At 53.7% G+C, this 26,723-nt stretch overlaps 1 protein-coding gene across 1 annotated transcript; it reads right to left on the reverse strand.

The window, feature by feature from the left end:
- Nucleotides 1-36: 36 nt before the first annotated feature.
- Nucleotides 37-26,328, reverse strand: RNF19B (ring finger protein 19B). Its single transcript, XM_074807232.1, has 10 exons — nucleotides 25,728-26,328; nucleotides 11,168-11,852; nucleotides 6,442-6,647; nucleotides 4,644-4,788; nucleotides 4,047-4,209; nucleotides 3,409-3,523; nucleotides 2,748-2,888; nucleotides 2,230-2,437; nucleotides 1,312-1,443; nucleotides 37-818 (listed from the first exon to the last, which is right to left on the reverse strand). The coding sequence occupies exons 1-10, from the start codon at nucleotides 25,861-25,863 to the stop codon at nucleotides 338-340; spliced, it is 2,412 nt and encodes an 803-aa protein (XP_074663333.1). The 5' UTR covers nucleotides 25,864-26,328; the 3' UTR covers nucleotides 37-337.
- Between the last annotated feature and the right edge of the window lie 395 nt (nucleotides 26,329-26,723).

Genomic DNA, 26,723 nt, shown 5'->3' on the forward strand with positions numbered 1-26,723 from the left:
ACCATATATCGTCAGAAAGGACGAGCTGGATGCGAGTCGAATGACAACCAGGTCTTTATTCAAATAGTCCCTTAGGATGTTTGCAGACATACAGACACACGTACATATTTACACTCTTACACACCTCACAGAGCTTGAACCAATAAATTAAAACAAAAAGAGGGCGGGGGATTTTTTTTTTTTTTTTCCTTTTTCTTTTTTGTCACGTAAGAAACAGCAACTCCCCGAGGCGAGGCTGGGGAGCCAGCTGGAGAATCGCAAACAGAAGCCAACACGGACACAACCCTGCCCCAAAAGATGCAACAACAGCAAGTGTGCTTTTCAGCAGGAGGCCATTTCATACTCTGGCTTCGATGCACTCCAGTTTGACTATTTCCTCCAGCCTGCAGCCCTCGGCTTGGGCACAGTGGCTCAGGGGGGCACTTGGGCTCTCGGCACCTCTAGACTTGGGGGTCTGTGGGCAGGCTGCCGCAGTCTGAGAGTGGGGGGAGTCGCACTCATCCGAGGTAATGTCTGGCACGTCGTCCGACTGACTGTCGGAGCTCTCCAGGTCGCTCCGTATGCTCTCAGGCTGGGCCAGGGTGATGTCCCAGGTTTTGCTGGCAATGCAGTCCTTTTGCTCACAGTTTTGGTGTTTGCACGTCTGCTCCTGCTCACCATCCTCCTCCTCCTCTTCGTCCTCCTCCTCCTCCTCTTCTTCATTCTCTGCCATTTGGGTGTGGACATGCAGAGAGTCCTCTGTACTGCTGCCGCTGGCCAGCTGGTAGTGACTTGGTTTGGCTTCGATGTCCACCTGGATCTCCATGTTATTGCACTCCCTGCAAAAACAAGCACCCCTGAGTTACTGGGTACAGTTACTGGGTTCGACTGGGTCACCACTGGGCACTGCATCACTGCACCGGGAGGATCACATTTCCCAAACATGAGCAAGATGCTGCTCATCACCCCACGGCATCTGGGAAACAGCAGCACTTGCTGCTCTCCTCGAGTCCTCTTAAGGGCAGCCAAGATCATCCCCAGGCTGAGCCAGGAACTGAACTGGGAAAGCACCAGAGTCCCCAGGAGCAGCCAGGAACAGACCTTGAGAGTCCCGGGCTGCAGATCCCCTCCTCAGTCTCCACACTGCACATGAAAGCTGCTCCCAAATTGTCCCCAGTTGTCCTCATGTGCAAGTAAAAGGATCAATCCACTTGCCAGCTGCAGAGCTGGTGCAACCACAGTCATCTCACCACCCACAGCAGCACCTCGCAGAGCAGATTTTTGCAGGACACCCACTACCAACACTCTTCTCACCACCACACGTCCTCCTACCTGTCCTGGGGGTTGTAGGAGCTGATGATGGAACCAGCCATGGCTCGAGTGCTGGCGTTGTCGCTGATAGCCCCCAAGCTGACCGAGTCTTTGGGGAAAATCTCCTTCTGGACATCTGCCTGAACTTCCAGCCTGCGGGAAAGAAAAGGATTCCTCAGAAATGCCTTAGATGATCCCTGAGGGGCACCAAACAGTTGCTGTTCATCATGGGAAAGCAAGAGGCCCTCTGTGCTGGCCCAGCTCAGCGTGACAGAGTTTAACCCCAATGGTTCCTCTCATTTAGTCTCAATTTTGGCTCCATTTAGGTAAACCCATTCTGTTTTCCATGACGAATGTAAAGTTGTGTTGATATCTATGACTCATGCAATTCCTGCGAAGAACTGATTTCCACAGATCTAGCACACAGCCGTGATTATATCCCGGCTGCCATATCAACTCGTGTCTCTAATTACCCAGCAAACTGACTCACAGGCAAGTTTAGAGGAAAACTGTGGTGTAACCTCCTGACTTGGAAAGCAGCGACCCTGCTTGCTATGGGCCACTGGAGAACAGGAAACATCAAAGCCTCTGGGCTGAGATCAGAGGACTGGAAGATCTTTAAGGCCACGCAGGCATCTCTGCGCTGTTCCCAGTTAAGCTGAAGCATCAGCTCTGCAGTTTCAAGGAGCTCAGCTGGGACAGAAACTTATCTCTTGTCCTCCTTGTAAGAACCAGCCTAGCACTGACTCCAGAAGTAACCTGGTCTGCTGGGACTGGTTATTCTACAACAGACCAAGACACAAAAATACTAGGACACAACTCCCAGGTCCAAGAAGGACCACTCACAGTCCTGGAGAGCTCCCCAAAATAAGCCTGCTCAACCAACACAGGCCTTGGGATCCTCTCCCCTTTCCTGGCTGTGCCCACCAGTTCAGTTACCTGCTGTACTTCCCCTTGCCTCCCGAGAGGACACCGCCGCTGAGGGTGCCTCCTGAGAGGGCGGCGAAGCTGGCCGTCTCGCTGTAGTTGCCCTGCATCACGCTGAGCCCGTCGGTGGGGCTGCCGCTGGTGCTCAGCACACTGGTCAGCCCCTCAATGCTGCTTTCGCCAATGCTGGGGTTCTTCAGGGCTCGCCAGGCATCGGCCACTGCGGGGCGAGAGAGCACGGGAATTAGAATCAGCAAGGGAACTGTTCGGCTGCCACGGCGCTGGCAGAGCTGGGGGCCAGACAGCACGTGCCTCGTCTCAGACTCCCTCCCTGCCTCGTCCAGGGCGAGGAAGAGCTGAGATTTTGCTTTGAGAGCTACACAGCTGCTTCTACACTAACTGCTTCTAGCCAAATCCAGGTAAAGACAGATGTTCAGATCTGGGAAATGCTAAGATCCCCTACATTTCATTAGAGGAGGTAGCGACAGGGTCTTGCTGCACCCCCTTCCCTTCACCAGTTATCACGTTACCTGTGATCGGTCCATCGTCTTCATCAAACTCGATTTTCACACCCTTTCCGTTGGCAGTGCTGACTCCACAGCCACCGCCTCGGCACAGCGAGATCGGCACAACACCATAGACATAAGCCAGCATGATGGGGACTCCAATACCTGGAGAGTAGGATGTGCTGAGTTAAGAGGAGCTTAAAGTTGAGTGTGTTGGGCACACAGAAAGGACTCTGCGGGGTAGGGACTCTTTTAGTTGTATTTACGCTGCTTTTAAAGGTCCTAGTTCATAACTTTACAGATAGACAGTGGAGGAGCCCTTCGTTTGTGCTGCTACAGTGCAGAATGAGGGAACCCCAAGAGCACAGACAGCCTCAGCTGAACCCCCAAGACATCAGCCACCAAATCAGTCCATGGATAAGAGACAGCTCCACGTGTCAAGGGACTCCACTACGGGCTGTGGCACCGGCAGCTGCTGCTCCCCACAAGGCCTGTGCTGGCTAGAGGCCAACTCAAGCACACGAGGACGTGCAGCCTGGATGTGAAACGGAGGGATGTGTCCAGAAAAGCACACAGCAGCAGTCTGCAAACTGCCCTTTGGCCACCCCATCTCACAGGGCTGGGCTACCCACTTGTCTCAGTGACTACTGGCCCACCAGAAGGGAAAGGGGCTGCACCCACTTACCAACACTGACAGCAGCGATGACGGGAGAGGCAATGACAGACAAGGTGACCCCACCAGTAATGGCCAAGTTCCTCTTGTGCTTAGAGGTTTTCTTTCCCTCATACCTGCTGTGGATCTGACAAAAGGAGAAGCACCAGGTGAGAACAGAGCCTGGCCATGAGCAAACACCAGCAGAAGACATTAATAAGCCTCGTCAGCTGCATTAGCCCTTAAAGAACCTTATCTTGACCACAGATCTCCTCACAGATCAGACCTAGCAGGTGGGTCTGTGTTTAAGAAAAAGAAGCAGCTACAAATATAGTGCTGACATGCCATTTCTTCCCTCTCAACGCCTCCTTATCAGCACAGACACACAACAGTATCACACAGTTCGGGGCAACAGGTCAGCATCAAAACACGAGTGACTTATGCAAGCCAAAGTGTGGTGCTCGGGGGCCAGCCACTGTCCCATCATCACAGGGTGTGTTAAAAAGCCCAAAAGATAAGACAAGGTTTAGAAGAGACAACTGAATTTTGGTTCTATGAAATGATCCACCCTTCGTATCAGCTCTAAATCTCTGGTCTAGATGCCTTGAGTACAGAGAACGCCCCCAAAGCCCCAGATCCCTCAGCTCCAATCTTGTGTTCTCCACACTCACCTTCCTCCCCACATACACAGGGATGCCAATGACCATAGCAGGAATGGCAATGCCAGCGATGAGGGAAATGCCTACAGGAGCACCAATCAATGTGCCCAGCTGCCAGAGAATCTTCTTTTTACGACTCCATGGCTTTTTGCCCCAGAATGTACAGCCAGAGGGGCTTAAAGGAAGGAAAAAAAAAATTACATTAACACCACAGCAATTCCTAAGTGTTCCCGAGAACCCCAAGTTCAACTTCCACACGAACAAACCACAAAACTTAGGAAGTGGATAAACAACACAAAAAAATGTTTCCCTCTTTCCCCCCCCCCCCCCCCATCAAGATTAATCTGCTCATCCAGGTGGTCACCACACTACTGGGACTATGTTTAATATTCGGTGTGCTAAGAGCTCTCACATGCAACTGCATCAGGAGGAGCTTTTCTTGGTGTGGAAGAGCATCCTCCTACTCCAGCGTGGGGAGAAAGTTCAGATCTTTGGGTCAGCGAAGAAAATTTTACTGGCTGATTGGAGAGGCAGGAGGATGAAAGGCAAACACACGGACTGAACTCCTCCGAGCAGCTTCGGAGAAGCGCGTGCTGCTCCCCTCCTCACCTGAGGTAATGCAGATCCGAGATCTCCTTCATACACAGCCAGCAGAACTCGCAGCCACACACCGCGCACGTCATGTGGTTACAGCTCCCGTCGTTCATCTTGATGATGTAAGCGCTGCAGCGCGGGCACGGCTTGATGTCATCAGCTACGGGGAGGAAGCATGGGGTTGAGTTGGACTCTGCTGCGAGTATGAAGCATCAGTGAGGGGGATCTCGTTACAAACTGAAACCCGTCTGTGCTGGCTGAACCTTTGCTAGTCACAGATAAAGTGGGGCTGGTCGTAGCTTTAGTTTATCTTCAGAGCAAGAAGATAATATTGATGAGGCAGATCCCACCAAAGCCATTTGCCTGGACAGTGGGGACTGAGAACAACACTCACTCTAAGAGCTTATTCTAGCCTTGAACAGGATGTATTCCAGAACATGTTTAAATGCTGGGAACAAGTCATACCTGCCCTGTGCTAGCCAAGGCAACAGCGTAAGAACAAACCATTACTAAATTGCTCCACTGAGGTGATTCATGAGCCAAGAACGACAGAACAATTGGGGGAACAAGGCATCGGAGGAACTCCAAACCTGGCCTTCAAAAGCAGCCAAAAGGGGAACGGGGTCTGCAGCTGCACCCGGGAGCCAGGCGCAGGGCCTGCCCAGTCCCCAGTTTGCTGCTGGCAGAGCAGGACGAGGGTCCCTCATCTCTCCCTTAATTCAAGTGTCATCTGATCACAGTTATGCAATGGCTGTGCAGTGGTTCAGGGCTTTGCTGGCAGCCTCCGCAACGCTCCACAATATGAAATCCAGCTGCTGAGACCAGCTCGCACCTTATTAATCACTATATTGAATCCAGCAAGAACAGGGTGGGGAAAAACCACTGTCTCAAGAACCTCCCTTTCAGTGGCTAAGTGCTAAGCTCTTCCTGGCAGGGATCTGCTTTAAAAGGATGAAAAAACTCAGGAACTATATTTTGCTTGCTGGTTTGTACCACAGGCTGTGGCAGTATTTATGCTGTCCATTATCAGGGCCCTCTAACTGGGGCGTGTTGAACCTTGACATACCACTAAGCCACCTCTGAACCACCCACGACAGCTCCATTCTAAGTAAGCGCATTAACATTTAAACTTCTGACATAGAAGGAAAAGCAGGGCGTTTTGTTTAGGGGTAGGGCGGGACTTTATGAAATGGCCTTACTGGCCACTTCCAGAGTCAATACAGTTATTTTTAACAAACGCTAGCTCGGCAGACACAGCAGCTCCTACCAGGCAGCACAGGAGTCTGTGGGTTGGCATTTTTTTCTGTACCTGGTATAACTAACACCTAACAGTGCACAGAGCAAGGCTCCCCACTCTCAGCTAGGCTCAAATGCTACTCTTTACTACTGCAGCAGGCAAATTTGAAGTTGCAAGGCTAAAAACTGCCTATTTGTTCAGGGTTTAGATCAGCCAGAAGTGAAAACATTCAAGATCAAAACAGCCACAAGCCTAGCTGGGGTGGATGAGGGGAGCTGCCGTGACGCGGAAGGACCCAAAGCACATCGTCACCTACTGATCTGTTTTGTGTTCTTGGAAGAACCCACCAGATTTGTCCTAACGCACACGAGAAGGGGAAATGACTCCGAGTTTCTCAGCTGTTCTCACCCGTGGCTGCTGGAGACCCTCAGCTGTGCCGTGCAGCAGCGTTCCCTGCAGGGCACTAACGCTCCCCTGCTTTGACGGGATGGGGTTTTGCACACAGGTGGCTCTTTCTCAGCTTCATAAGCATAACTGCAGCACTGAGTAACCAAAAAAAACCGTGTGAATCCATACCCGGCCCGGATTCTTGTCCGTAACTGAGGCCTGACGTGTGCTTGGTCCGTACTCGGAGCGTCTGTGCCCGCTGCTGGCGGGCCATGTCGCAGGTTTGGTTGGGATGCCATATCTGTTTGCAGTGATAGCAGAACTCCGTCTGGCAGCCGTCCCTCTCGCAGGTCAGCTTGGGGCAGCTGGCACAGCCGTAGGCAATAACCGCGTAACTGGAGAAGGAAGACACCAGGTGAATTAGTAAAAGACAAAGTTATCAAGTGACAGTCCAGTGAGCCTTTTAATTCAGGCCGCCCAGGGGCAGCACGGGGGGCTGTCGCTGTCTGAGCTGCTCTGCTCAAAGCAGCTGGGCGACGAGCTGCCGCAGCGAGCGCGCAGGCTACGCCGAGCGACGCCGGCTTTTGCCTCCGGAGCCTGCAGCAACGTTGCCCTGCGGGACAGGGCAGCCGGTGGAGTCGGTCAGCCCACCGCTCCCATCTCATTTCTTTCATCTTATTTCTGATCCCTGTCCGCTCAGCAGCCTGCACGCTAGACAAATTCCTGCTCTCTCCAGTCCTGTGGCTTGCGCTGCAGGGCCTGAAATTAAGTCATGCTAATTGGATTACTTGGGGCAGACACCTTTTATACAGACAGCTTACAATATTGAATTCTCTCCTCAATAACTGCTGGCAGTTCTTACTGTCAATTCACACAGACCAGATCTCTCTTGCCCAGTATGTTCCCTGCTAACAGCTTGTTTCTGCCGATCCAGGCTCCTAGGAGAGGCTCAAGCTGCTCTTTCCAGGCACCTGTGGCTAAACACACATACCCCAGTTCCTTAGGACAGGCATGGGTGGATGCTCTATGGCCCAGAGGAGTCTAGGAAAGCTGAGGTTGTCCTGGGCACTTCTGTCAACCAAATGATTCTAAAAAAGTGGATCAACGGGGGTTTCCATATGCAGCTAGCTCAAGATAGCTGCATGTGGAGATCAAGATCTTGATCTCCACAGAATTTCCTTTTTTAAAGAGCAGTGAAGAACAAAGCTCTGCCTCCGGAGTAAGCCAAAACTGGAGTAAAACCAACTGACTGTGCAAGAGAGGGAGGCCAGGTTCAACCAGCTCACTTTTCTGATGGTAGCGTGACACTTCCAGGAGGAAGCGTACTGTGTACACACAAGTCTAAGCAGCCCCACCAAGCAGTGCTGCAGGAAAGCTGACTTATAGTCATCTAGGATGCGGCTGTTTCCACTGGCAGGGGCTGAACTCAGCAATTCCAGAAGCATCTTCCAGTTCTGTGACACCAGTGTGGCAAAGGGTATTTTTGTTGTTCATCCTCAATATTTTTGTTAGTGGTCAGAGGAGAATAACTCCTATTTAAGGTTTTATATTTAGAGCTTGTGTAGCTCAAGTTGTATTGCCTCTTCTCAGAGGCAGCAGCGTGAGAACCGCTGAATGTGTCATACCACAATGATTCATATCCCGTGGGAGTTTGAGCAACTTCATCCTGCCAGTGTACGACATGATCGCCAAAGAAACAACATCTCTGCGCCGAGCGCGGGGCCGGGAGGCACGACTACAGGGTCTCCACGTGCATCAACGGCTGCACACTCCTGCACATGAAGCCAATGTTCAAGGAGAGACAAGATAGAGATGGCTTGGGGGTTTGGGAGGGACAAAGCTGGCCCACGTTGACTCCTGTGCATCTTGTCTAGGGAAAATCCCACTAAGCATCTTTACCCTTCAACTATCACACAGCCAAAGAGCTACCCCTGGCAAAAAAAAAAAAAGAAAAGTGAGCTTTATCTGACCAGCTGTGTTACGACACACTGCTGTTTCAAATCGTAACAGCGGACTAGGAAAGCTCAGTGTAATATATTAAGCAACCCCCATGCTTCAAATTAACCCCTCACTAGAGGTGTAGTGTTTTTAAGACACTGGAGCAAATCCTATGAGAAATGAAAATTATCACCATTTATATTTTATACCTAGAGCTGCAATGAAACGAACTACACAGCTGTCTATTAGGGAAAGAAAGAACACATCTCCAAATTCAAGGTCAGCTAGAAAAAGGCTGTTGAAGTGATGTGCCTAGGATTAGCCACGGCAGGATCTGGATGGCCAGCACGTGCCCCCTCTTCACCTGACCTCAGACACATCGCTGCATTAATCAGCCACTTCCAGGCTCAACCCCAGCAGACAAAAAGGCAAACTCTGACTTTTCCCCACACAGCAACGACAGCGAGTGTCTTCCCGAGACCCCAGGAATCGCACAGCTCCACTTCCAGCCCACTCCTTGGATGGCTGCAAGTTGCCTCCGTCCCTCCTCTGGCTGCTCCGCGGGAGTCAGAGCCTCCAGCCTCATTCACTGAGCTCAGCCCACACAGCTCTTTAAAGGTTCTGTTATTCTCCCAAGCTTCTAGGAGATGCAGTGTGACAAACACTAGACAGTGCTGCCACCTGATTGTAGCAAGGGGGGGAAAAAAAAAAAAGCTGCAAACACAGAAAATGATTTGTATTGCGATTGATGGCGCATCAATTGACCGGTGTTTCCACGGCAACACGCACTGTGTTGTGTTGGTCCTCCTCCTCCTCCCTGGCAGCTCAGCCTGGCTCTTTCATTTACGAAAGACTGCGGTACGCGTGGAAGGCACAGGATGCTGCGTGCCACACACACCCAGGGTTTGTCCGCCATCGCCCAAGCAGCCCCTCGCTGCCGTCACCTCTGCGGTGGGTGACACCCAGCGCCGAGCACCGCTGTGCCCCCAGCCCTCTGCTCACTACTACGGTGGGAGAGTGGGAAAGCCCGCTGTAAATAATTCATACGCTGACTTTACATAAGCACAGTGACACCAGCTCGCTGGGAAGAATGAATAGGGTGATTAATTCCTCTCCCCGGCCGGAGGGCTGGTTCCAACAGCCTTTGTTCGAGTACTACAGACGCACCAGCAGCACTGGTCCAGAGCTGCCTGGTCTCCAACAGCCCCAGGGTCGCTTCTTGCTCCTGCCGGGCAGCTCAGAGGAGGACACGTCGCTTGGCTCACCCGGCTAACCGGGGAGGAGGCGGCTTTTGCTCGCACAAAGAGCTGTGTGTGACACCAGTCCGCCCAAAGCAACGGTCGGATCAGACTCAGGCTGGGTTACTGTCAGAGAGGCAACGCCCTCCGGGCCGTGCTGGGGCTGGCTCCTTCCAACCACACAGTCTGGGTGACCTACGTTGCATTTACACCTTATCCTGAGCGCAGATAAACATCCCAGCAGCCAAAGAGCTGAGATTTGGTAAGCAGGAACTGGATTTTCTCTAGCTGGTTAACAGCAAGGGCATTCCCTCTGGTACAACCTGCTCTATCTCCTTGATTTTATCCCCAGCGCTACTGAAATATCAAAATCTAGCACTCGAATTTGCTTTAGAAAGGAGCAAAACTGTTGTTTGCTGTTAACGTTGCTCTCTGAAGAAACAAGCCCTTATCCAGTGATGCTCAGAGGCCATGAAATGGGTAACCTGAGCCAGGTTAACCGATTTGCATAGGAAGGCTATTACAATGCTCTGATTAAATCTTCACAAACCTCCCACCACGCTTTCCATTCTGACTACTAGGTCAGACTTTCCTTTCATGTTCTTGCTACCCAGAACTGCAATCCAAGCTGAGTTGTAGCTAAACTTCGCAGCACTTCTCTAAGTTTCCCGAACAAAGCCCTTTTCCAGGCAGCTTTGGCTTATGCTCAAATAGAAACCTAACAGAGCTCGTTTGAAGGAAAAGAGAAAAGAAAATGAAAGCAACACGCAGATAACTATAAAGTCATCAAGCTTGGCTGGGCTGACTTCTGGACAGACAGACATTTCCTCACTTAGGCAATGGATAATGAGTCAAGATCACTCCCTGGTGCCATGCATTCACATCCTCTCCGGGAAAAACTGACCGTTTACGGTTCCTTCTTCCCCACCATGGAAGCTGCAGGGTGTCTCCACACACTGTCCCCACGGCTCGCAGCGATACATGTGGCCGGGAAACTCCACGCTTCCCATTTGTGCAGAAAACAAGCTTTCTTTTAAATTAAGGAAACAATGGCTCAGCTAAAACCCCCTTCAAGTCCTATCACTCATACCCAATTTGTCAGTATTTCCACAATCCCCAAGGTCAAATCCTAGCACTCTAGCAAGGTAGTAGGGACAGACAGAGTGTCATTTTGGTACCCAAGGCCCATCAATCGTCCTGAAGAGACTGCTGACAAGAAAGACCCCTACAATGAGGGTTCTTCATGAGCCTTGGTAGGACCAGAAGCGTGAATCACCAGCAGCACCCCACTGGGGGTCAGCTGCCCCTCCCTGTGCTGTCCTGGGACCCAGGTGGGGACAGCCAGCACCCCAGCAGGACAGTGGGTGGGATACCATCCCCAGGACCTGCTGGGGATGAGGAACATCCCACTGGGACAGTGGGTCCAGGACCACCCCAGGAGCTGAGGGTGACACACAGCACCCTATGGGGACAGCAGGTCCCTCCCCTCCCCAGGCTGTCCCAGGACAGAGGGGGCAGCATCCTACAGGGACAGGAGGTCCCACCTCACCCAGCTGTCCCAGGATCTGCTGGGGACACACAGTACCCCACCAGGGTGGGGGTCTCTTTTCCCCAAACCATCCCAGGACAGATAGATGGGACAGCACCCTATGGGGACAGGGGGTCTCCCCCTCCCCAGGCTGTTCCCGGGCAGAGGGGGCAGCATCCCACCGGGCCACCGTGTCCCCGCTGTCACTCACCCGCAGTCGGGGGCCGGGCACCAGCGGCAGTCGGGGTCGGCGGCGAGGCAGCGGCGCAGCATGAACTCCTCGTACTTGGCGACGAGGTGCGGGGAGTCGCGGAGGAGGCGGCGGATGTCGGCGGGGTTGAGGCGCTCGCTGCACTCGGGGCAGCAGATGTTGACGCGGGACTCGGTGATCTCGATGCGCAGGTACTGCCGCAGGCAGGCCCCGCACGACCGGTGCGGGCACGACAGCAGCCGCGGGGCGTTTTCCGCCGGCTGCCGCACCAGGCACAGCGGGCACTCCAGCTCCTCTTCGCCGCCACCCTCCGGGACCACCGGCGCTTCCTCGGGGGGCGGCGGAGGCGGCGGCGGGGGGGGCGGCGGGGCCGGCGGGGCGGCGGGAGGCGGCGGCGGGGCGGCGGGAGGAGGCTCGGCCTTGGCGCGGCGGCGGCCGCCCGCGGCGGAGGCGGCGGCGGCGGAGAAGACGCTCTGGAAGGAGAGGCGGCGGCGGCGGCCGGGCTTCGGGCACTTGGCGGCGGCCGAATGGATGGAGGAGGAGCGCGGCGACTCGGAGTCCCGCTCGGAGCCCATGGCTACCGGGGCGGCGGTCGCCAATCGACGCTGTCCGGACGCGGCGGGGATCGCTCGAAGGACGAAGAGACTCCGGGAACCGCGTCCCACCGGGCGCTGCCTCCGCCGCGCTGCAACGACAGCGGCGCCGGAGCCGAGTGAGAGCGGCCCCGCGCCCGCCCCGCCCCGCCCCGCCCACTGCGCAGGCGCCCCGCCCGTCAGCGGGCGCGGGCGCCGGCGCCGCCATTTTGGTTGCGGGCAGCACCCCCGGGCAGGCCCGAAGCCTGCGGGCCCCGGTAAGGTGGCGGCGGGCTCCGGCCCGCAGTAGCGGTGGCCCGAGTGGCTCTGAAGCACCTCAGCGGCATGAGGCGGCGCGGTAGTGCTGTACACCCCGCGCTGGGGCCTGGCTTTCCTCAGTGCCCTGGCCTGCCGCCCCTCGGCCACCCCGGCCCCCCTCGGCTGCCCCGGCCCCCTTCAGCCACCCCGGCTCCCCTCAGCATCCCGCCCTCGGCACTGACAGGGCCGCAGGACTCGCCCGGAGCATCGTTGCCCACCCCATGTGGGCCATCGTGGCCTGCTGGCCTCACCCAGCCGGAGGCTTCCCCCCCATCCCAGGCCTGATGCTAATGGTGGGTTGTGAAGGAGCCTGGCACTCTCCTGGGGGTGAGTGGACGGCTGTTCTTCTGCAGCAATTTGGTTTTTAACGTGTCTCTTGTCGGAGTGGGGGGTCTATAATGGCAAGGAGGCCCCTCTGCATTTATTCACGCTGCTGGGGCATCTTGTCCCTGGCCACGTGGCCCTCCATTGTAATATTTGCGAAGAGTCATGTGGAGATGTACTCACCCAGAAACTCTTCCCCGAGTGCAGGGTTTAGCCTCTTTCATACACTGAAACTACAACCCACATTCTTACAGCAGTCATGCAGAAATTTAAAAGCCTCCGTTTCCTTCCAGGGTTCCCCTGTGCCCACAGGGGTCTGCCAACCTCATCTCCCGTTCAAAGGCAGATAAGCTAACGGGAAGGACACTGCCTCTTATTATGCAGGGGAGACGAAGCAGAAATATCTGTGGTGTCTATGAAGTGCATGTTAAATCGGCACTGAAAGGGCTGCTTTCCCTGTAGACTGTCAGCTTCAGACTGGACAGACTGTAGTTATTCATGTGACAAGACAAGTGTGGCTTCATCACTGTCTCCCAGCTATCACCATTCCTGAAATAATTTCTCTCAGCAAAGCCTATTTGCATAGTTATTACCAGGCTCCTTCCCAGCTGCAGAGGGCCCGGTTCAGTGCCTCTGGGGTGGAGAACAAGGTTTAACAAACCGAACCCAGGCTGACAGTCGAAAGCACCTGGGTTTTGGTGCTCATGCTGCCTGACTTGCTGTAGGCAAAGACCCCGTGCCTGTCTGTGCAGCAGGGATAATGATGACGCTTCCCCATTTGATGGGTGGGTGAATGAAGGCACAGAGGGAGTAAGAGCACACAAATGAAGCTTCCTCCTCTGCTAATACCCTTCAGCTCTTCTGTTACCTTCCCTGTATTTTTCTTCATTAATTCTGTGCCTGCCATACGCCCTCACTTAGTTGTTATCCCAAGATGCCTGCTGCACCCAAGTCCTTCCCTAGAGCTTATGTTCCTCAGACAGTTGTCAGCTCTTCCTCACCTCTGCTGTGCTCCAGCATTCCGGCCACAAAACACATGGCTTTGGCCGAGCTGGAAGTTTTGAACCATGCTTAGAATTGGCCTCAGAGTGTTAAATCCCCACCTGGGATCAAGAACCCTGTTATTAGCAAACAAATTTAGCAAGGGACCCAAACAGTTGTGCTCCAAGAGAGGCAGGGATGCTGCAAGGGTGTCTGTGGAGCGCGCTGCCCCTGAGCAGTGTGAGTTGCTGAGCTCTGGTCCCTGGCAGGCCATGGGCAGGCATGAAGATGCTCAGCATTTCTCTGATGCTTGTGATGTGGAGCTCCTGGAGTGAAATGGTCCTCTCCCCATTTCTCTGGTGGGAAAGGAAGGCCAGAGAAAGAAAGGAGAGATGTTGTACTGGTGTAAAACAAGATTATATTGAAATTAGCTATTCCTGTCCGAAACAAGCCAGGTATGAGGCATCTTTAAATGGCTGTCGCTACCCATCTGTAGCAGAGACTGTCTCGGTTTGATGATTTCACTAGAAAAATCACACTCCTGACTGAAATAGAGAAACCTGAACAGGACTTGTGTGTGGGTCGGATCTCCCAGACAGCGCTCTGACAGCTCAGCCCTACGTCCTTTGCAGCGCAAGAGCACAGACTGTAACTAATTGTGGGAAGGTTTCATCTCAAAAGCTAATGTGAGACAGGCCTGAATTACCAGTAGTGCAGACACAAACAGAGAGACAGAGAGCAAAACCATCTGGAGTCCCTGGGAAAGGCATCAGCTCGCAACGTGCTGATGGGGCAGAAATGACTCTTCATTCCCTTATATGAGGAATCACGATACAGACAGGACTGGGGGAGGCCAGGGTAAATCTGAGGGGCTCATGCTGACTTCAGAGCCATCTTCCTCACTCCTGAGCTGCACAGACCTCTTGCCAGTCTTTATAAGTTTACGGAAATTCAGTGCTTTTATGGAGCTCAGAGATAAACTTCTAACTGTCCCGACCCTGCCGTGGTCCAGACATACCATCTACTTGAAAACAAGTTCTCCATGGCCGAGGTGTTTCTCCGTGGTGAGTTTCTGTAGCCCTTGCCAGGAGACTTCTGCTCAGTGTGTTCCTGACTAAGGAGCAGTTTGAACCCGGTAGTTTGTTTTGATTCAAACTGGAAAAAAAAACAACAGCCAGAACCTGGGCCTGGGAAGGAGAGGGCACGGAAGCAGGCTGCCAGGGAGGGGAGGAAAGAGGCTGATTGGAAAGTTGGTGGATTGGGAGTGAGATCAGATCAGCCCCTCCCTGGGGCTGCAGGGAAACCGTCACCAGTCTGACTGTTTAACTGAGCGATATTTGAAAAGCTAAACAAAAAACAAAAAGAAAACATAGAGGGGGGGGGGAATTCAAACGCTTCAGTGAACCGCTCCACAAATCCCAGCTCCAATAGGCAAATTTGCTCTTGCTTACGCTGGCAGAAAGCTGGAAGACTGCTGACTTCTGACCCTGCTGCTTAAATCAGGGCAGGATTTGGCACAGACGACTTTTAAAGCCGCCTGAAAATGCCGTATGTCCCAGGAAGGCTTCCAGCAGCAGTGCAGGACAGGCTGTGTCCAGGCACAAGTTGGAGCCAACCTGCACTGCCCGGTCCCGTTCCCAGCCTGGACGGAGCAGCTGGGGAGACTGGGCTGAACCAGCTTTCAGGAGGCACAGGGCCACTTTCTAGAGAAATACCCCGGCCACCCACACCCCAAAAACCCCCTGCAAAGCAGAGTGACAGCTCTGTCACTGGCTTCAAGGAGGAAGAGCCTCTGGTGATGTAATGAAAACTCCCCTTCGTAATTCAGAGAGTGAAAGCAGAGGCTGGCTGCTGGGAAGGGATTGCGAAACTCAGCTCTCAGACTGGGAGGATTTGCATGGAGGAACTGGGGTGTGCCGTGGCCGGGAATATTGCTGTGGTGGGGTGCTGGCAGGAAGGCATGCCAGCTTTAGTTTGCAGCCGATAAAATAGAAACTCCGGCTCCTACCACGTCCCCTTGGCCCACCTCCCCCTTTCCTGGTTACCCAGATATCACAGGTATGGTAAATAACTGCCTGCTCCTCTCCTCCCTGGCCCGCAGGACACAGGGGATGTTGAAACAGCTATTTCGGGACACACAAAGATTCAATCTGCCTGAAACCTGCAGGTCATCCTGGCACTGAGGTGTGAACTTCTGCCTGGAACAGACTTTCTCTAGAAGTACGTGGCTCTCCCAGGGGTTTCTCCCTCTTTACCCAGGCAGGGATGGGCAGTTATTTATGGGTCACAGGCTGCGTTGCAGAGCAGATGGAGTTCAGAGGAAATCCAGCTCGTGTTGCTGCTTTCAGAAACAGCCACAGACACGATGAAATGGGGGAAGGAAGGGAACAGCTTTATGCCAGGAATTCTTCCTTATTGTCAGGCAGGGGCACTCTGGAATGACTCAGCTCTGGTCTTGCTGGGCAGTTTGAAACCTTTGGCTCGGGTGGGACAGCCAGGGCTGTTAAAGGGATCCAGATGCAGCAGGATTCACCAGTGCCAAAATGCAGATGAGACTCTCAGGGGTCTGTCTCCTGAGGACCCACCAAGGGGCACAGCCAGGTCCGTGCTGCGACACCTTGCAGACAAATCTGAGGGGCTGCTGTAGTCACAGCATCTAGAGGAAGGTGAGAGGGACAGACAGACCCACGTAGCACAAAGGTAACGTTAAACCTCTCCGAGGTGCAGTGGGGGGGGCTCAGCCCAGCTCCCTGCCCTGAAGAGTCGTGCCAGGAGCATGTGGGCTCCCCTTACTCCTCTGGGGGCCCCAGCTCCCCTGTGTGCAGAGAGAGGGTGGCAGTCTTAGTTTTCAGAGGGGTTCAGCGAAGCTTAACCCTGAGAGCTTTGCGATCTGTGGTGAGGGATGCTTTGCAGTCATGAGGTAGCAGCTGTGTATTCAAGAACTGAAGCTCACTGGGGTTGTTTTCTGCCAGGGCCCTGGGGAAACACTGGTTTGTAACAACAGGCACTCTGATCATTTCTGAGATGGAGATGTCATTAACGGTCGTTTATGTCTCTCCAGGGAAGACACCAGTGGCTGGGGAGGGCTCTCCCCAGTGTGCAAATCTGCACACACTTTCTGGGTTGATCTAGTTAGTTCACGTTCTGTTTGCCTCCCGTGGTCCCCTGAGATGTGTTTGGGGAAGGAAGAGATGATTCTGATTGACTCCCTTTTTCTCTGCTGGACTGAACAAGGATTGATGTTCTTTTAAATGAAGAGCAAAAGGCAGGAGATGGGAGCCCTGGGATCAGAAATTGAAGGCTCTTCCGAGAGGATTGTTCTGGTTTACTCTGCGGTTACACCTCCCCTCCATCTCCCCATCCCACTCTGCTCCCTCCTAACACCCACATGCACAGCACAGCAATCTTCCACTCCCTGCTGTGACTTTCCGGGGAAGATGCTGTCATGTGAAATCCTGGGAGAGAGTTACCACATGGAGCTCTCTGAAAGCATCGCGCGTCCCTTGCAGAACAGGCCTGCAGACGGAGGAACACTGCGCTCCCCCACCTCAAAATCCTGAACGTGCTCGTGGATGGAGGTGGGGGGAGCAGGGAATCATCTCATAATCTTGGGAGCCGCCTACACGCATGGCAAGGCTTGTCAGCGGCTGATAAAAGAGGTGGGAGGTGGGGAGATTTTGAGGGGGAAGAACTTGGAGGCTCGCATGCCCACGTCGCTCACCACCCTGTCTCCTCCAGGGCTCAGCCAGCCAGCAGGGCCACGGGCTTGGCTCCGTCGCTGACACATGTGCCTTGAAAGGAGACCCCGAACAGGGACGCAGAGATAACTGCCATCTACTTCAGCAGTGACGTAAAGGTAGGGAGCATTAAGCAATTACTTATAATAGTAATCTGACATGCTTTCCCCTCGACAAAAGAAGCATTTCCTTTTGTAATAAAAGCACAGGCTGTTCCGATTTCTTTATATACCTGCTATCCTGCACACTCACTGTACAGCTTTGGTAATAAAAGTAACAATGATCCCCCATCTCAGTTCACTCTTACTGGTGACCTGCTATCCCTAATGATAGGGGATTTATAACTGAGAAGGTTTAGCATGGTTGGGTGCTGCCATCAGGAAAGTGCTGCTCTGATCCCTACAGTATGAGGAAGCAGCCAGACTCCCTCCTCACCCGAGTTGTTAAACAGACAATTATGTGTTTGGTGTTGGCATTAAACACAGGCAAATTAGTCACTGGAGAAAACCCCAGTGCCTGCGACAGCTGGTTGTGGCTAGAAGAAGGTGCAGCTGCCTGTCTGGGGCACACTGTGCTGGGCTGGCGGTGGCCAGACACGCAGCAGGGACAGCCAGGTGCCACCAGCAAGAGGCACGGAGATGGTGTAACAGGGCAGGAACCTAGCACTGGCTCTGGAGGCTTTCCTCTCTCCTCACTCCCTGATGGCAGCTGGTTTTTGGGGTGCTCAGCCTCTTGCAGGATGTGAGCAAACCTGGCAGCAGCAGAGGCAGCAAGGTTGAAGGTGAAATCTTCAGGAGGACCATGCGCAGAGGACTGAGGAAGGGCTTGTTCTACCCTCAAGAGAGCAGATGCAGAGAAGCTAAAGCACTGGCACAGGGCTTGATTTCTGCAAGGAGAACAGAGTGAGGCACTGGCCTGGTTTCCAGGAAAGGAGAACAGTGTGTCACAGAGAAGGCATTGAAAAGACCTGAGGCTTCTGCCTCAGCTTTCTGTCTCACTCCTGCAGACACGTGGGTGCTTGGGAGTTCAAAAGGCTGAGCTGGAGGCTGTCCTGCAGCTGGTGCAGGACAAGAAGCTGTGGGCTTCTCCTGCAGAGCACACAGACCACAGACGGTGTCCCCGGCTCCACTGGAGACCTCTGCATGGTTCAGCATCTTTCTCCCTACAGCGCTGACCTTTGCAGTGGGAGTGTGGGAACCAGAGCTGGACGGAAAGGTTTGGTACAAGGCACTTGCTCTAGTGCTCAGATCCCCAAAGAGACACTGGCAGCCCCTCAGCATCATCTCAAAACCTCACAGGATCTCATGACATCCTCTCCAGCTGGTGCATCCTACAAACACAGGTAGGGCTGAGCCCACCACACATTTCCTCCACCCGACCCTCCCATTTCCTATTTTCTGCAGACATGACAACTAGTGAGTTAATCCTGCAGGCCATAAACTAAGCTGTATTAGCAGACACCATCTGTCCTTTTTCATTTGCTGATGCACGACCTATTTTGCTGTGTAGTGGAGCTGCAGTTTCGGGGCTTGCTTGTTGCAGTGTCCCTGTTGCCAGGGTATAATCCACCGCTTGCAGTGACCTGCTAACGGGAGAAGGCTCCAGTGAACTGAGCACCAGGGGGACCTGCTGTCATGGGCTGAAGCCTGTCCCTGCAGCTGCATGGCCTCAAAGGAGGTTTGAGCCCCAGTCCCACAAAGCACCACTTAACACCTGGGAAGAGAAAGGTCTCAGCAGAACTTCCAAGGACGAGAGCACGACTACGCTCAGCAGGGCCTCTCCTTACCTGGAGCCCCTTCAGCAATGGCCATGGGTCGCTGTGAAATAACATCCTCTTAGATCCACCACCCAACCTCCACAGCCCTGCACTGAGGCTGGGGACAGTAAAAACAAAATAAGAAAAGTGAAAGGGACTGTTTTCATCTTGGCAGAGGAAGGGACACATCCACACTCCCTCACTCGCCGAGAGGTCACTGTCATCGTGGGGAGAGTCCTGAACCTCTCAGATCTTGTCAGGAGCATCTGGGAGAACATTAGTGTGGGGCTTAAACCCTGCGTCTGCCCCTGAGGACACAGATGTGGTACTTCTTTCCTCTGAGTAACACTGTCTTGGAGGCAAAGTTTCCAAAACACCACCTCACACCTCCAGAAGTGCCGTAACACAGAGATCCTTCTCGTACCAAAGCGGGGTTTGTGGGAGCAGGCTGTGTGGTGTGCTCAGCACTCCGGCCGTGCTGCTCTGGCCTCAGGTAATTCCTGTGCATTGCAGAAACTGAGCAATGGCAATCACGACAGGGAATGACAGGAAGAGAATTATTTGCTGATCTCTCTAAGAGAATCTGGTCATGTCTTGGAGCAGTCTGGTGACCCTTGTCTGGGTACAGAAGTACAGACATTATTAAAGGTCATAAAACCATCAGGATATTTCCAAGCCACTCATCATATTTGACTTAACCAACTCTCAGAGCAATTCCAAAGGTTAGCACCTTGCTACATGAAGCTGCATTTCGTCCTGAATTTACCAATTTTTTATTTAACTCAGTGCTGGTGGCAGAAATTTTCCCCAAGCTCTGAAATAAAGAGCATGGAAATTCTGTCATTGTGTGCCATTAGGAGTCGGGGAGGGAACTGAGCGCAGGGGGCTCGGTGCTAACACACTCGTCTGTTAACACAGAACCAGGGCAGTCGCTGACCTCTGCCTGGGGTCCCAAAATCAGCTGGGGAGTTTTCAGCTTCCAGCCTCACCACACAACAAAAGTGGAAGAGAGAGTGGAAGGAGTTACTCAGACTGACCTTGGCATTAGCCAGACAACTTCTTTCTGAATTAGCTCAGTTGCACCATTTGGGCTTTCCGAGGAACTTCTGTGCCATCGGTGGCCTCTGAGTAGCCACTGCTGGCTGCTGCAAGGACAATGCAAGTAAGCTAGCGTGGAGTCACTTCCCTTTCCTGCTAGTTCTGCTCTTTTCTCTTAAAAACTGACTTAAGCTCTGAACCCCCGGGGTTTCCTATCCTGTTGCAACTGTAATCGGTGGTAACTTCTGCACAGTCTCACTGCCTACAGAGATGCTTGACCCTTTTGCAAATCTTGCTAAGCTTTGGACACCCACAGCTTCCAGTGGCAGTAAGCCCTGCTGTCTCCTTCCTGTCTTTGTTAAGCTTTGCCCAGCGTTCCCTTGTCCATGCTGTGGACCCTCACTTGGCCTCTGCATCAGATGTGACAAGAAATAATGACTTTTCTGCAAGATGCCATCCTGTCCCAACTGCTCTCCTGCAAGGTGTGATCTCCATCCTGCACTGCAGGGAGAGGGGATGGTGGCCGATGTCAGGATCTGTGCTAGGAATGAGGTTTACTTGCAAACTGACAGCTTGGGGTATAAATCCCCACAGCAGGACTGCTCTCAGCGTTTCTTAGTTCTTTCTTTGCGCTTTGGAAAGAGAATTGACTCAAGAATTGTATTCATCTGAGGCCAAGGAACAAACATCCCCCCTTCACAGGCCACAGCCACGGGCCTTTCCTGTGCGCCGAGTGAGGAAGAAGAGCGGGGAAGGACAGTGCTTCACCAAAACTAGAACGTACCCAGATCTGTGACTACCATCAGGAGGTGGGAAGAGGAAGAAACAGCCCATGTGGTCAGTCCTGGAAAGGGCAGTTCCTGCTGAGAACTGGCTGGGGAACATTCCCATTTTCATAACCAGCAACAGCTGTCAAAAAGGGAAAGAAGAGTGATTCTGGACCCTGCCAGCAGCACCTCCCGTCTGCAGCCGGGCCGGGAGAGCAGCAGAGTGCTCCCAGCACAGCCCTCTGGCCCCGCAGCAAGGAAAACGTGTGTCATTTTCCAGAGGGCTGAGCCAGCACTAACCAGGTGGAAAATGTATGAGTGTCTCACTCTGAAAATCAGCTTGATCAGGGTTCCCTCATCTCAGATGAGATCTTGCCCCAGCCTGAGCCTCGGCTGCCAAGCCCCTGCCCACAGCCTGGTTCAGTCCAGGGCTGCTGCCCCAGTGTTCTGTTCTGTCTGCAGCAGAACAAGGTGGGCAGGGGAAGAGGGGAGCTGTAGTTTGGTTCCTCCTTCATTCCTGGGCCAGCATGGAAAGGTAAACCAGGTTTGTTCTGCTGGGGTTTGCTCTGCTGGGGTTTGCTGCTGACCCACCGCTCCTTCCCCAGCCTGAAAGCCTCTAACTTCTCCTCAAGCAGAGCCTACCTTTACTGCACCCAGGAAATTCCTCTTCTCCCTCCCTCCTCTCCCTCACCCCTTCACCACCATGAGAAACCCTCTTCCCTCTCTGGTGCTGATGTCATCTGTGGGTTGCCTTAGCCAGTGTTTAAGCAAACTAGCCCCTGTGCTGCCTGTGGAGGCTGGCCTGTGCACAGCAGAAAATTGAGCAGGAAGTTTCTGGGGTGACCAGCATGCACTGAGACCTCAAATGCTTCTTTGAAATCAGGCCCTGCTGTTGCTCCATAGCATCCTTCTAGCAGGGAGGCAGCAGCGATGACCGTCTCATCTGCCCAGCCCTGCCCTCTCTGATCCAGCTGCCATCCCAGTTTCCCTGAGCACCAGGAAAAGTCCAGTGCCTGCCACTGAAACAGCAGTAGCTGCCTCCCAGCTGCCTCGGAGTTACAGGATCCCTCCCCAGCATAAGCCCTGCAGTCTCTCGGGGGGCAACTGTTGGCAATAACAGCCCTATTTAAACAAAGCAGAGACAGCCTGACTTCACATGGCTTCCTCTGCCTTCCCCTGCCCCCCTGCCATCATGCATATTTGGGGAAAAGCCTCTCAAGGCAGCGCTGACTCCTGCACTTCCCACTGTACGTGCAGCTCAGCCACAGCCACATGCTGGGGTTCACGTAGCTCTGGGTCCTGCTCCAGCTATTCCCGCCCACTTTCCGTGGATCTCCTGCAGGATTCACAGCCCAGCACCCAGGGGTGCTGCCCATCCTCAGACACGTAAGAACGGTGCTCTCAGCATGGGATGAACACCAAAACTGCAGCTGGAGAACCTGGCAGTGGACATGGAGCAGAGCCCTGTCCCTGGGCTGAGGACCAAGAATGCCTCTTTCCCATCTGACAAGCCAAGGCTTTGAGCCCTGCCAAACCCCAGTGTTTGTTCCTGCATTTGGCAAGCGAGAGATGGCAACAAAAGCATGTGCAAGGCAGAAAGAGGAGTTCAAGTGAAGGAGGGAAGTGGGTTTCTCTTGGGTCTCTGTGACCTTTTCTGGTTTGGAAATAACAGAGATGTGCAGAGACACTAACAATGCACAGCGAGGGTGTTTCAACTGCCCCAGCAGCAGAACAAGCCCTGTGGCCTCCTTCAGTCAGAGGAAACTGGAGCCCAGAGCCACAGCCCAGCCTTTGGCTGCTGGGATGGAACCAGTGGAAATCCAGCTCCAGGGAGTCGGTGCCTGTTTGCAAGGAAAATTTATTTGCAGCCGTGGAGCCTTACTATGGGCACCTTGTCTTCCAGCCCTGGTTCTCTGGGATACAGGTCCTGCTGGGCAATGGGAACAGTTTTTTTTCTGCTGGCAGCAGCTGAGCCAAGTTGTCTTGGAGCCTGGGGACTGGGAGTTGTATCAGCAATGCCCTTGGCCGTGAGGACCCCATTGACTCTGTCCTCACCGCCCTCCTTACAGAAGCGAGCACAGGGAATGAGCTGTTGGGGCAGAGCCAAGAGAGGGACTGAGACTGAAGAGAGTCAAATGGCTCCAGCAATTTCTCCGTGTGCTTCCAGCCCTTCTGGCTTAACCTCAGAGAGAAAAATCTACTCTGGCAGGAGGAAAGAAAAGAAGTCAGGTTCTGCACAGGTAGGTCGGGAATGCACCTAGATCCCCCCAGAGATGAGAATTAAGACCAGGTTTATAGCAAAAATAGAAATGCTGATTTGGCCAAAGGAGTAACATTTCTGTTGGGAAACAGAGAACTATTGATTACTCAAGTAACCTCAGCTATTAAACAAATAGCTACCTCAGCAGAAGGAAATGTCAGCCTGGGTTTCAGGAGAGGATAGAAGGGACGCCAGGGTGGCCCAGGCAGTGGTGGGAACACACCAACCCGCTCTCCTTGACTCAGCTGCCGCCCTGCCTGCGCTCAGTGGTACCAGATAAGGAGGGAAAGCAAACACAAGGTAGGCGCCTGTGAGTGCCTGCGTATGCCGCTGCAAAAGGAACAGGAAGACATTCACTGCAGTGGAGTCACAGCCAAGATAGACTGGGGAACAGGAAGGATTAAAATGTCTCACAGGACCTGGCTCAGCTCCCAGAGCCCTCTCTGGACACTGGCACAAGGGCAGCTGCTCCCGGTGCCCAAGGCCTCTGCAGAGGCTCACAGGTTCTCAGCCCTCTTTTCTTAGGAGGGCTCGCCTTGCAGGCTGGGTACCAACACCCAGCAGAGCATGAGTTCCCATTTATTGTATTTCTATGTTATTCTGTATATCTAGCAGTGCTAGGCCATGGTAGGGACCAACACACAGGTAATACAGCACGGCTGTGGAACAGGATCGCGTGAAGGCGATAGGAGCATGTCAGACACTCGGCTGCTTCAGCTGATGTGCAGATGCCAGGCTGTGTAATATTCACATGATCAGCCCTTTTGCAGTGTAGGCAAGTATAGGGGGAAAAGCAAGGAGAGCCAGCTGAGCAGTGGAGAAGGTCAAGGACTAAGAGGGTTGGCTTGGCCTTTCTGCTTGTACAAGGTCCTGGTGCCATTCCCCCACTAAATTTTGGATAACCTTGAAAAAATCAAGTTGAAACAGGACTTAGAAGCAGTCCTAGCTGTGTTAGCAGCTGGCCATGCAGAACTGCAACCTCAGGGACTGAAACTGCAGGAAAGCAGTGTTAACTCCTCCCCGCATGCTTCCCAAACTGCTCTTGGGAGCCTGGTTCAGACTGTGCCCGGCACAATCTCATCTGAGAGCACCTGGGCCCATCCAGAGCCGGCTCCCTCCCATCACAGCTGCCCTGTGCAGCACTGTGTGCAGCACTGTGGGCTGCCACAGAGAGCTGCTAGCAGGTCCTCTCCTCCCCTGCCCACCCACGTCAGAGGCATGAAAGGCAGCTGGCCACACAGCCACCTGGGTGACACCACCTCAGCCTGCTCCTAGAAGCCTCCAAGCGTGGGGTCTCTGACCCAGAAGTCCCACACAGCAGCACAAGCTGTTGCTGTTTGCTGAGTTACCATAAAATAAGCAGCACTATGGCTACCCCGGGCCACTCCTGAACGCTCCCTATAGACCCAGCATCTGTGCCTTCGTGGGGGAAGATCGTGCATCTCGCAGCCTTCCCTAATTAAAGCATATTTATGCTCCTTAATGCAATTCCGCTCTCTCATGTACTCTCAAGCATTCCTGGCTGCGTTTCTTCATGGCCCCACTGCTGCCCCCAGCCCTTTAAATGACACGTGCAATGCGTGAAAGTTATTTCAGCAAAATGGTTGTGACAGGAGCATCAGTCTCTCCCTGTTCTTAGATTTCAAACAAGGTTTCTTCAGCCCTACTGAGTTTTGCTTTATGCCTCTTCCACCTCCACCCCAGAACTGGTTTCCAACACCCACAGGGGTTACCAGCAGTGGGCTTCTGACCCCACATGTACTTTCCTCAGTCAGAAACACATTGAGGATCCTGATGGGTGAAAGTCACCTGAGCACAGATTGAGTGGGCGCTAATGAATTCACTTTCCAATTTGCTAAGGTACTGCAGGACACTGCTGCCCAGCCTGCGTGTAGGTGTAGAGTCCATACACCCTCCTGCTGTGGAACCGGAGCTGTAAACCCACCCGCTTTTTCAAACGTTAAACAACGAGCCCAGCTTTTGGATTCGGAAGAGAGATGAAATTCACCCCAGGGCCACGGGCCAGCACAGCACATCGGTACCGCTGGCATGCTGCAGGGCACAGAGGTGACCGTCACCCCTCGTTCTCTCCGCTAGCAGATCGGATCCCGTTATGCAACCGTTACGCTAAAAGGCAACATGACATCCAGAGTGGTTTCAAGGACTTTGTTATTTTGCCTTCCAGGTCTGCAGATCCCCAGGATCCACATCCAGAGAGCTCCCGGCAATAATTGTGCACCTGGCTGCCTTCCCCAGAACTACTGCTTCCTGCACAGGCAGGGTGAGTGCTGAGGCTGCTGGAGATGGGGATTTTAGGATTCCCACCTAAACCACGCTGCTGGGCTCGGTCCCAGTGCACCAGCTCTGCTTACAGCCTCCTGTTAACTAGATGTGGCTTAGGGGGACCAGGTCTCCAAACTTCTGATTCATTCATTGATGATTTGTTCTCCAACCCTGAGGGAACTCTGGTCCCCTTCTCCAGAGAGGGACCAGGGCTGCTCCCCGGTCCCTCCAGCCCATCCCGGAGGTGCAGGTACCCCTGGCTCTTGCCAGCGCAGCGTGTGTCAGTGACACTCACTGGTATCCTGGGGGGATGCATTTGCAGTTTCTGCACCAGCCAGCCAGGCTGTACCCAGTCTCACTGTCCAAGAACCAAGCCCTGCCGTGCCAGGCTGTTAGGGCATTGTGTAATATTGCTGCTGCCCGAGAGCCATCCCACAGCAGCCAGACAGATGCCGAGGCAGGCTCTGACCCCGCCGCTGCTCACGGAGCCCACCCTGACCAGCTGCCCCCGACGCGTCTCTTACCTCTCCCTGGAGCCCACTCCCGATGCAGCTCTCTTCCCTCCGCAGTCTCCCTGGCTCTCCCTTTCCCACTCCCCTTCCCTCTGCGCCACCTCCCCGGCATGATGTCAGCGCAGCCCTGCCTCCGCAGCCTCCCCATCACACCCCTCCACGGCCACACAGCCGCCCATCACACCCCACTGCTGCTTCCCTTCCCAACGGTTGCCACAGCGACAGGAGGGGGAATCCCATCCTCCCGTCCTCTACCTCCCAGGGCCTCGCTTGGTATCACCCACTGCAGCTCTTCCTAAAGACCCTGGAGACCACGGGAAGGACAGGGTGACAACTGGGAACAGCAGCAAAGGCCAGTGATACCAGTACAGTCTTGGGGGAAGCCGTGGCTCAACATACCTAGAAGGGAAGGGAGAGCAGAGGCAGTCGTGGGAAGCAGGCTCAGACAAAACAGGCGCTCACCTTCTCCACAGCCGTCACCACCCACGTCCCCAGCGCTGTGCCCACGCTCTTCCCACTTTTCCATCCCCTTCCCACCCTTCCACCCGCTCTGTTCCTTGCTCTCAGCCGGTTCTTTGTTCCCCAGCCCCATGTGCTCTTTGTTTCAGGGCTGTGCACATGTACCACAATCGTACAGACTGTCTACAGACCAGGGATTTGTGCTACTTGCCCACAGCACACACTCGGTAGTGACTTCTTGCTCCCAGGTCAAGGTCAGAGATCAAGTATCGACCAGAAACTTAAGCCCAGCTCCAAACCAGACCGTCAGGAGTTGGTGGACTCATTATTACTAACCACAAATCCACAGTGAAAGGTTTTTCTGCAATCTCTCTTTCGCAGATGGCTTCATCAGGAAGAGAGAAGGGCAGATACTGTATTTTTAGGACTGCAGCACATTTTTAATGGAAAGAGATGGCCCAGGGCTTTTCATCCCTCCCCCCCATCCAAGATGCTGCTTCTTTTCAGCAGAAATATTGCTGCATTAGAGAACAGGTCACTTCCTCTATC

Source organism: Strix aluco, chromosome 26 (genome assembly GCF_031877795.1).
Source record: "Strix aluco isolate bStrAlu1 chromosome 26, bStrAlu1.hap1, whole genome shotgun sequence".
NCBI classification, from domain to species: Eukaryota; Metazoa; Chordata; class Aves; order Strigiformes; family Strigidae; genus Strix; species Strix aluco.